Consider the following 11,549-nt stretch of genomic DNA (forward strand, 5'->3'; position numbering starts at 1 on the left):
CAATTAACCCGTTGTGTGTGCCCCAGAGAGATGACCCCCCGCTTCTCGTTCGTGAGGCCCACTCCTCCTCTTATGGGTCCCATTTTGGCACTACAAAGACTCTTCAAGATCTGTAGTGCCACTTATTCTAGCTAGCTATGTAATGCCAAGTCGATAAGTATGTGTGGGCTTCCTCATTGTACAACCAAAGTAAGCCCTCTAACTGAAAACATGGTCTATCCTAGCCCTTACCCATCCCACTTTTCCGTTGGGAATCTATCGATATGGACTTCCTAAGTTGACTTCTTATGACCTTGCGCGAACATAATGCCATTTGAGTTGTTGTTCGTTGCTTCTCCAAGATAACCACTTCTGCCTTGCAGACCACTGAGTTGGTTTTCGCCCATGTCATGCCGCATTTTGGCCTACCCACCAACATCATTTTTTATCAGGATTCCAGGTTACTTAGCATCTTTTGGAAGACTCTTTGGTCCCTCCAGGGTTATCACTGTTGTTTTCCAACATCCTTTTAGCCCCAGTTTGATGGGAAAACAAAAGTAGTTAATCGTACTTTGGTCCACGCCCTACATAAGTACTTTTCTAAGAATAGACAATGGGTGGGGTGCTAAGGAGATCACGCCTAAGACTTACTATTTCAAGTTCTTCAAATGGAATATGACTATATACATTGAAAGTTTGTCTTTCATCACCTCCATCACCATATTAGACATTCCTAATCCTTGTCTCTTTGTCTAAGAGACTTCTTCTCTCCCTTTATTTACTTCAGTGTTCTCTACATTTCCCTTCCCCCTCTTCCTTTTCCCTTCCTCTTGTTCTCTCACACGCCTTACCCTATTGGTTTGGGTGGGAAAGGTTCCATTGGTTCCTCCTAACCTCCCTCTATAACCCAATTCACACAATCATATATATATGGAAAATATCATTATATTCTTAATAAGAAATATATGTGTTCTCCCCTCAACAAAGTATTCATTTTCAACAACAAGAATCTAACCATTACATCAAAATTCTTACTACTATTTGTATAAATTGAATGGATGAGGAAAATCCCAATCATTTCTCCCAACCACTAAAAATATACTAAATAAACAAACACAATATAATCATATTATTAAACCATTAATTTATTTTAAAAATTAACTATATTATTTATTATCTCGTCTTGTTTAAATCATCTTACCTTTTTTGGGTAATAAATAGTGAACTTTTACCTTCTTCTCTAATTTCTACCATACTTAAAGTATCGAATAAAAACAAATTTTCCAATGTTATGGATAATTTTTTATAAATTATACATAATTATGGACGGAAGCTGGCCGACACACGCACACGTTTTACATACATTCCCACCACTATTAATGTATGCAAAGCGGCAAAGGCACTCCTCGGTCATCGATTTTCATTTTAATTATCCTCGTAGTTTCAGTGGGCTAGTCAGAATTCGGCACAGAAAGAAAGCAATCATTCGTTGAATCTTTGCGACTCTAGAAATGGAAGGACAACGACAAGAAAGAGAAGAATGGGACGTAGCAAGGCAATATATAGAATTAAGAGCTGAAATAGGGGAGATTATAAGAGAAATGGCGGAGCTTGAGGAACGGTGGCAGGATCTTAATCTTCAACCTGAAGACAGAAGAGCACAAAGTGAGGGAGTAGATGTGAGAATACTTCGACTTATCACACGACTAGCTTATTTTTACAGTTTTCCCTCCGAGGAAATGCAGGTGGAGTTGGAGCGAAGAATAACAGAATTGCGTGTACTATGTGAACGTTTTCCTGAGCAACTTCCATCATTCACGTGGCTACCTCGCATAACGTTTACAGAGGAGAATACCAATAATGATTTTTGCGGAATTTGTAATGAAAATTTTCTGTTTGGAGATGTGGGACGTCATCTGCCATGCGGTCACAGGTACCACCAGACATGCATCTTGCCATGGGGGCATCCAACTTGTCCATCATGCCAAAGACACATAGACGAGGTCCTGCAACAATTAATGTTTATCGTTACTCGAAATCGCGTACGTCCCACTCCTATTGCTATTGCTATTTCAGAAGAACATATTAGTGACAGCAATAGTATTACTTCTTCGTGCCCAATTTGCCACAATGATTTTCGACTTCGGGAAGAAGCTGGTCGATTTCATTGCGGTCACATATTCCACCAAATTTGCATTGCACAATGGATAACAACAGCCAACACCTCTCTCGTCTGCCGCAGAGAATTTCAATAGTACTCATTAATAGCATTAGAAGTGGTGGTTGACATTTCCTTTCTGATTTAAATTGTATTGGTCTTTTAAATGTTTATATGTAAATAGTGAAAGGTGTTTGTAAGATTTTTGGTTTCGAATTCACCTTTCTACACATTACAATGGTTAAATGAATTAAACCATAAATTAAAAAATATATAAAAATAGTTAAGTTATTTTTATCTATCAATATATAATTAAAATAAAAGTAATTTAATATATAATTAAAATAAGAAAAGCATAATATTAAAAATAATAAAATAATTTTATTTTTTCTATTAACTAATGAAGTGTAGATTTTTTGTTTTATTTGATTGCTCTTTTATTTTCTTATTTTTATTGTTTACCCACATTTTATTTAACAATAATTGCGTTTATTGCGTGAATTCTTTATATATTTTAGAATTAAATATTATATATGTTTTATAATTATTACAAAATATTAAAAAAAATATGTGTTGTCTAATATATATTGTGTATGCTGAAGATATGTGTAAAGTTACTTTAAAAAAAAAAATTAAATAAAAAAGTGTCACGTAATATTAAGATATTCAATTTTGAAAATGATATCTATACAATTTAAAAAGAGATGGATTAGCTTATTCATCGAATAACAAAGAAAATTACGCTAAGGAAGTGGATGGTTCAATTGGTCTTATCTTGTAATAATATCCACGTAAATTTTAGGTTGCTTTCAGGTTTTTAGTTGTAGGAAGGTAAACTCAACCACTGTTTATTAGGTGGGGGTGGTTATAAATATTGGGTAACATATAATATTGTAATATTATATTTTATGTAATAAATATATTTGTACAATTAATGTAAATGTGTTCCGTTTATAAATTTAATTAATAAGTTAATAAAAACTTAATATTTACAAGATGACAAGATTTTTAATCATGAATATTTACCAATACCGTGGGCCAATCTCCCATATTGCCTTTTTCATTATGCAGATAAATCTTTCATATTGCTATTTTCATCATGAATATTGTTAGTTTATTGTTGTAAAGTGTTAGTGTGTTAAAATATACAAACAACACCTTCCACAACAACCTTTTGTCACATCCACCGACAAGCCAAAAACATTCCTCAATTAGCATAATATGTATTTTTCTCTCACCATGTATTTTTCAATCATGCATTACAAAACTTCCATCAAAGAGCACAAGTAATAGATTAACATGTATTTTCCCTTCATTGTTTTCATCATAGAGCCAAGAAATATACGCCTTATCTATAAAGTAACAAAACAATTTTGAAATAAATTTAATATTTCAAGCAAGTGTCTAACCTATAAAGTAACAAAAACTTTTTGAAATAAATTTAATATTTTAAGCAATTGACTAACCTAATTTAATAATTGAAAAATTATCAAAGATGAATTATACTCCATAATAAGAGAGCCAACATTGGAGCCCATACTTTCACTAAAACCAAAAGAAACACAAACACTTGTTAAGAAGAAATTCAAGTAATAATAAAAAAATAAAAAAAACATTAAAGTATAAAATGGTATTTCCAACACACATGTATAAATATACATGCTCTATGTCCATTGTTAGATTAAATGGGTGTGGAGAAAATTAGTAGAGAACCCAAAATTGTATTTCTAATTAGGAGAGGGGTGGATTAATGCTATAAATGCGAGTTGTGTCATTCTAATGAAACCCTTTGAAAAGGGGATATTAAGAATCTGAGAGAGAAGCTAGGCTTGGTAGAGAACACCTTCCTTGTGAAGACAGAATGTTAGTGTTTGGTTGCTCAGAGTTGTTCTCCTAATAAAAGGGGCGGATGAGATTTCAAGAGGAGGGGCAGATGAGTTTTGAAGATTTGTAGGATTACTTATAGATCTATGAAAATTCCTTCCATATAGATGCTTGGCATCTTCTATTTCTGACCAATGTAAGTTTATGACATATTATATGAAAGTTGTGACCGATACCTCTCACATTGTGAGCCATTTATGATGGGAGATTCACATGCTAAGTAGGGAACATCTCTTGAGGAACAATTATTTGCTATATTGGCTATTGTTTCCTTTGACAGAGAGATATTTTTGTAATTTATGTTTCCTTTCTTGTCAAGTCAAGTTGGGAGAGCATTGTAGTTAGGCTTATATATAGCTAGAATGAGTAGAGTGAATCTACCTGGTAATAGCCTTGGGCCATTTCTGTGTCTCTAGCTCCGTCCATGGATCATTGGTTCAGGTTGGCTAATCCTATGATAGCAGAACAGAAAACAACATTTTTCGGCATGTGTAATAGAATCAGGCAAATTCAAAAATATTAAATGTAAATATAGGGGCTCTGTTAGGATAGTTCAAGTACATTTTCGAGATCATAAATTGACTTAAATATGACTTTTATATGCAGTGATACAGTTATAAGAGCATACATATAATCTGACTAATAGACCAGCTATTCATACAATCCCAACTAGTCATGGAGCGGTTGTCTAGCATGGTTTTTGCCATTAGTAAAGGATATTGGAGTTTCCTCCAGCAATATATAAATTAAAAACTAAACATTTCATGCTGGTTAGCTTTACTGATATATTCATGACTGATCATCTTGATGGGTGTGCCTTCTGCGAATAACCTGAGACTATCAAGAAATGCATTCCTTCCACTCAGAATAACATGAAAGAAGTCATTAACCTATTTAGAGAGAGGATCTAACCCCTGGGCAAGCAATTGTGCACTTTGTTGTAATTCCTGTATAACAATTCTAATATGTTCCACTTTCTCTGTCCCATCGACAATGTCAACAGAAGATAATTTCTTAACTATAGGGTGAACATTTTCAATCACTGCATCCAACAATTCTAGCTCTTTCAAAACTCGATCTCGGCCGTTGGCAAAACATCTCTTGATTTCGTCATTAATCCCTCGCTGCAAACTCATGCATGTTGTGGACCAAAAAAACTGATCAGGAATATGCAATTCAATCAATGGGCCAGATTGCCCAGTGAGAGCAGAAGCCACCACACTGCAGAGAAATGTAGTTGTTGCCTTCACTCCATACATCGCTCTTAAGAAACCACTACCCTTTGACGATGACTTTACCTTCCCAAACTGAAGGCTTTTGCTCAGATGCTGTAATATCAAAATGCAATTTTCAATCCTACTATTCCTTTGGGTGTTTGCACCATTTTTCCCCTTCGAATCCATTTTTTCCTTCAACTATTGGAGAGAACCTTTGACATGGAAGAGCTTGTCGATAAACCAAACACAATCTGAAAAGTCCAGCAAATGCAAAGCATAATGAACAAGAAGATGGAAATATTCAACCTTTGAAAGTTTGACATTTAATGCAAGGAAAATGTCTAAAAGCTTTATAGTGTCATCCAGGTATTCGTCCATCCATTACTCATCCCATTCTACTACAGGAAATTGGAGATATATAATAAGGGACTTGAGGTCCGTGTGTGTAGTAGATAAAACCGCCATGGCTTGCTGCATCCATGATATATTTATCGTGTTTTTCAGAATCTTTGGCTCGAGTTGCTTTAATCTTCTTGTTAATGAAATCCCAAAGGCATTCAATATCTCATTAAACTTTGAAGACTGATCAGACAATTGATTAGAGGAAACCATTCTGAAAGGATTTCCAAAGTTTAGGAATAGAGAATCATCATGTGGGTGACTCATTGCTGAGGCAGTTTACAAACCAAATGACGAAAACAGGGGAAACGCTTGATAACAGAAACAAAATAGGAAGACAACCAAGAGCTTGCAAAGAAATTGTGTGGCATTAATTTTTTAGGTGCAAGACACGGCAGCTCGTCCCACGATATTATCACTCGCAAAGATAGGTAGCACAACCTATGAAGCTCGAAACCTTATTCCACAGTTTTACACTGTTTTCTTATTGGTTCGTCGAGGGTTGTGTCCAAAGGCTCCCTGGCACAGAGGTTACGTTGGATGTGTTAAGGTGTTATGTCGATACCCTACCAAACACGCACTGACGTATGGGATCTGTTAAGGTATTTCTGAACAAGAAAATCCGATTAATTCTCTCGTACTCAATGAAAGATTATATACCATCATCTAAAGACAAGTAAAATGGGTGAAGTAGAATTACAACCCATTTAGAAAACGAGATGAGAAAGAATTCCAAGGATGACAAGATCAACCGATGTTTTTAAAAGATGCAAAAGCCTACAAGCACATTATCCTCGAGTCTCTATACAAAACGTCATTGAGGAATGAAAATGACAATATTCACCAATTTATTTTCAAGAAAAATCCTAACTGCCTCAACACAAGGAAATGCCACAAAATTTGCATCATCTAAAACCAGCAAAGAAAAAGATAGCTGGAGTAGCCAACCTCTGTGAAGGAGTATTTTTTTAAAGTTGTTGCGAAAGGTAACTACAAGCGTACTATCCCCGACTCTCTATATGACTTAAATAAACTTACTTAAACTGATATTTTTGAGATCATAAACTGGAAAAACCCTTAAACTTTTCGAGTTCCATACCTAAACCAAGAAAATGAAAAACCCTAAGAAACCCTAAACCAAGAAGCATTTCATGCTGGTCAGCTTAACTGATAAATTCATGATTGATCATCTATGATGGGTGTGCCTTATGCAGATAACCTGAGACTATCAAGCAATGCATTCCTTCAACTCAGAATAACATGAAAGAAGTCATTAACCTATTTAGAGAGAATGATTCCTTTGACAGAGAGATATTTTTGTACTTTCTGTTTCCTTTCTTGTCAAGTCAAGTTGGGAGAGCATTGTAGTTAGGCTTATATATAGTTAGAATGAGTAGAGTGAATCTACCTGGTAACAACCTTGGGCCATTTATGTGTCTCTAGCTCCATCCATGGATCGTTGGTTTAGGTTGGCTGATCCTATGATAGCATAATAGAAAACAACATTTTTTGGCATGTGTAAGAGAATGAGGGGATTTCAAAAATATTAAAGGTAAATATAGCGGCTCTGTTAGGATAGTTCAAGTACATTTTCAAGATCATAAACTGACTTAAATATGAATTTTATATGCAGTGATATGGTTACAAGAGCCATACATATAATCTGACTAATAGACCAGATATTCATACAATCCCCACCAGTCATGGAGCAGCTTTCTAGCATGGTTGCTGCAATTAGTAAAGGATATTGGAGTTCCCTCCAGCAATCTAAAAGATAAAAACTAAACATTTCATGTTGGTCAGTTTTACTGATATATTCATGACTGATCATCTCTAATGGGTGTGCCTTCTGCGGATAACTTGAGACTATCAAGCAATGCATTCCTTCCACTCAGAATAACATGAAAGAATTCTTTAACCTGTTTCGAGAGAGGATCTAACCCCTGGGCAAGTAATTGTGCACTTTGTTGTATTTCCTATATAGAAATTCTGATATGTTCCACTTTCTCTGTTCCATCGAAAATGTTAGCAGAAGATAATTTCTAAAATATAGGGTGAACATTTTCAATCGTTGCATCCAACAATTCTAGCTCTTTCAAAACTCGGTCTCGACCGTTGGCAAAACATCTCTTGATTTCGTCACTAATCCCTCGCTGCAAACTCATGAATGGTGTGGACCACAAAAAGTGATTAGGAATATGCAATTCAATCAATGGGCCAGAGTGCCCAATGAGAGCAGAAGCCACAAAACTGCAGATCAATATAGTTGTTGCCATCACTCCATACATCGCTCTCAAGAAAACACTACCCTTTGACAATGACTTTACCATCCCAAACTGAAGGCTTGTCGATAACCTACCAAACACGCACTGACGTATGGGATCTGTTAAGGTATTTCTCAGCAAGAAAATTTGATTAATTCTCTCCGACTAAATGAAAGCTTATATACCTGTGTCCAAAGACAAGTAAAATGGGTGAAGTAGAATTACAGCCCATTCAGAAAACGAGATGAGAAAGAATTCCAGGGATGACAAGATCAACCGATGTTTTTAGAAGATGCAAAAGCCTACAAGCATATTATCCCCGAGTCTCTATACAAAACGTCATCGAGGAACGAAAATGACAATATTCACCAATTTATTTTCAAGAAAAATCCTAGCTGCCTCAACACAAGGAAACGCCACAAAATTCACATCATCCAAAATCAGCAAAGAAAACACAGCTGCAGCAGTCAACCTCTATGAAGGAGGATTTTTTTAAAGGTGTTGCGAAAAGCATCTACAAGCATACTATCCCTAACTCTTTATACGACTTAAACAAACTGACTTAAACTGATTTTTTTCGAGATCATAAACTGGAAAAGCCCTCAAAATTTTTGAGTTCCATACCTAAACCAGGAAAATGAAAAAACCTAAGAAACCCAAAACCAAGAAACATTTCATGCTAGTTAGCTTTACTAATATATTCATGATTGATCATCTCTTATGGGTGTGCGTTCTGCGGATAACCTGAGACTATCAAGCAATGCATTCCTTCGACTCAGAATAACATGAAGTCATTAACATGTTTAGAGAGAGGATCTAACCCCCTGGGCAAGCAATTGTGCACTTTGTTGTAATTCCAATGTAGCAATTTTGATATGTTCCACTTTCTCTGTTCCATCGACAATGTCAGCAGAAGATAATTTCTCAACTATAGGTTGAACATTTTCAATCGCTGCATCCAACAATTCTAACTCTTTCAAAACTCAATCTTGGTCGTTGGCAAAACATCTCTTGATTTCGTCATTAATCCCTCGCTGCAAACTCATGAATGTTGTGGACCACAAAAACTGATCAGGAATATGCAATTCAATCAATGGGCTAGAGTGCCCAGCAAGAGCAGAAGCCACCACAATGCAGAGAAATATAGTTGTTGTCTTCACTCCATACATCACTCTCAAGAAAACACTACCCTTTGACAATGACTTTACCTTTCCAAACTCAAGGCTTTTGATCATATGTTGTAATATCACAACGCAATTTTCAATCCTACTATTCCTTTGGGTGTTTGCACCATTTTTTCCTTCAATTCTTGGAGAGAACCTTTGACACAGAAGAGCTTGTCGTTAGACCAAACGCCATCTGAAAAGCCCATCAAATGCAAAGCATAATGAACAGGAAGCTGGAAATATTCAAGCTTTGAAATTTCGACATTTAACGCAAGGAAAATGTCTAAAAGTTTTATAGTGTCATCCAGGGATTTGTCCAACCATTTCTCATCCCATTCTGCTGTAGGAAATTGGAGATCTGTAATAAGGGATTTGAGTTTCGCATGTGTAGCAATTAAAATTGCCATGGCTTGCTGCATCCACGACAGATTTATCGTGTTCTTTAGAATATTTGGCTTGAGTTGTTTTAATCTTCTTGTTAAGGAAATCTCAAAGGCGTTCAATATCTCATTAAACTTTGCAGACTGATCAGACGATCGATTAGAAGCAACCATTCTAAAAGGATTTCAAAAGTTTAGGAACAGAGAATGGCCATCATGTGGGAAACTCATTGCTGAAGCAGTTCACAAACCAAATGATGAAAACAGGGGAAACCCTTAGTAACAGAAACAAAATAGCAAGACAACCAAGAGCTTGCAAAGAAAGTGTGTGTCGTTAATCTTTTAGGTGCAAGACACGGAAGCTCATCCCACGATATTATCACCTGCAAAGAGAGGTAGCAAAACCTATAAAGCTTGAAACCTTATTCCACAGTTTTACACTTTTTTTCTTATTGGTCCGCCAAAGGTTTTTTCCAAAGGTTCCCTGGCACAGAGGTTGCGTTGGATATGTTGAGGTGTTATGTCGATACCCTACCAAACACGCAATGATGTATGGGATATGTTAAGGTACTTCTGAGCAAGAAAATCTGATTAATTCTCTTCGACTCAATGAACTTTATATACCTGCGTCCAAATACAAGTAAAATGGGTGAAGTAGAATTACAGCCCATTCAGAAAATGAGATGAGAAAGAATTCCAGGGATGACAAGATCAACCGATGTTTCTAAAAGATGCAAAAGCCTACAAGCATATTATCCCCGAGTCTCTATACAAAACGTCATCGAGGAATGAAAATGACAATATTCACCAATTTATTTTCAAGAAAAATCCTAACCGCCTCAACACAAAGAAACACCACAAAATTCACATCATTCGAAACCAACAAAGAAAGAAACAGCTGGAGCAGTCAACCTCTGTGAAGGAGGATTTTTTTTTTAAAGCTATTGCGAAAGGCAAATACAAGCATACTATCCCTGACTCTCTATACCGCTTAAACAAACTGACTTCAACTAATTTTTTTCGAGATCATAAACTAGAAAAGCATTGAAACTTTTCGAGTTCCATACCTAAACCAAGAAAATGAAAAACCCTAAGAAACCCTAAACCAAGAAACATTTCATGCTGGTCAATTTTACTAATATATTCATGACTAATCATCTCTGATGGGTGTGCCTTCTGTGGATAACTTGAAATTGCGACATTTATTGCAAGGCAAATGTCTAAAAGCTTTACAGTGTCATCCAGGTATTCATCCATCCATTTCTCATCGCATTCTGCTGTAGGAAATTGGAGATCTATAATAAGGGACTTGAGGTCTGCATGTATAGTAGATAAAACCGCCATGGGTAGCTGCATCCACGATAGATTTATCGTGTTCTTCAAAATCTTTGGCTCGAGTTGCTTTAATCTTCTTGTTAAGGAAATCTCAAAGGCGTTTAATATCTCATTAAACTTTGCAGACTGATCAGATGATCGATTAGAAGCAACCATTCTGAAAGGATTTCCAAAGTTTAGGAACAGAGAATGGCCATCATGTGGGAGACTCATTGCTGAAGCAGTTCACAAACCAAATGACAAAAATAGGGGAAATGCTTGGTAACAGAAACAAAATAGCAAGACAACCAAGAGATTGCAAAGCAAGTGTGTGCCGTTAATTTTTTAGGTGCAAGACACGGAAGCTCGGCGAACCGCTCCCGCGCTCTGATCTTGCTCACTACCTTTTCGAGATCATAAACTGACTTAAATATGACTTTTATATGCAGTGATAGAGTTACAAGAGCCATACATATAATCTGACTAATAGACCAGATATTCATACAATCCCCATCAGTCATGGAGAAACTTTCTAGCATGGTTTCTGCCATTAGTAAAGGATATTGGAGTTCCCTCCAGCAATCTAAAAAATAAAAACTAAACATTTCATGTTGGTCAGCTTTACTGATATATTCATGACTGATCATCTTTGGTGGGTGTGCCTTCTACGGATAACCTGCGACTATCAAGCAATGCATTCCTTCCACTCAAAATAACATGAAAGAAGTCATTAACCTGTATAGAGAGAGGATCTAACCCCTGGTCAAGAAATTGTGCACTTTGTTGTA

The 11,549-nt window shown here is 36.1% G+C and overlaps 2 protein-coding genes across 2 annotated transcripts; both read right to left on the reverse strand.

Moving 5' to 3' along the window:
- Nucleotides 1-4,911: 4,911 nt before the first annotated feature.
- LOC149170778 (protein BPS1, chloroplastic-like) lies at nucleotides 4,912-5,424 on the reverse strand. Its single transcript, XM_089425722.1, has one exon. The coding sequence runs from the start codon at nucleotides 5,422-5,424 to the stop codon at nucleotides 4,912-4,914; it is 513 nt and encodes a 170-aa protein (XP_089281848.1).
- Nucleotides 5,425-7,454: 2,030 nt separating this feature from the next.
- Nucleotides 7,455-9,621, reverse strand: LOC149170779 (UPF0496 protein 4-like). Its single transcript, XM_089425723.1, has 4 exons — nucleotides 9,193-9,621; nucleotides 8,908-9,109; nucleotides 8,723-8,853; nucleotides 7,455-7,613 (listed from the first exon to the last, which is right to left on the reverse strand). Exons 1-4 carry the CDS (start codon nucleotides 9,619-9,621, stop codon nucleotides 7,455-7,457), a joined length of 921 nt encoding a protein of 306 aa, XP_089281849.1.
- Nucleotides 9,622-11,549: the final 1,928 nt, after the last annotated feature.

The sequence above is a fragment of the Pinus tabuliformis genome, chromosome 4_2, assembly GCF_031772625.1.
Source record: "Pinus tabuliformis cultivar Carrire ecotype Pingquan chromosome 4_2, CPIR1, whole genome shotgun sequence".
Lineage (NCBI taxonomy): Eukaryota > Viridiplantae > Streptophyta > Pinopsida > Pinales > Pinaceae > Pinus > Pinus tabuliformis.

Coding starts and splice junctions, on each gene's coding strand:
- LOC149170779 (XM_089425723.1), bottom strand. CDS start 9,621: ATGGTTGCTTCTAATCGATCGTCTGATCAGTCTGCAAAGTTTAATGAG. Junction 9,110..9,192: donor AAGAATTGAAGGAAAAAATG/GTGCAAACACCC, acceptor GAGTTTGGAAAG/GTAAAGTCATTGTCAAAGGG. Junction 7,614..8,722: donor CACAATTGCTTGCCCAGGGG/GTTAGATCCTCT, acceptor ATTTCTATATAG/GAAATACAACAAAGTGCACA.
- LOC149170778 (XM_089425722.1), bottom strand. CDS start 5,424: ATGGATTCGAAGGGGAAAAATGGTGCAAACACCCAAAGGAATAGTAGG.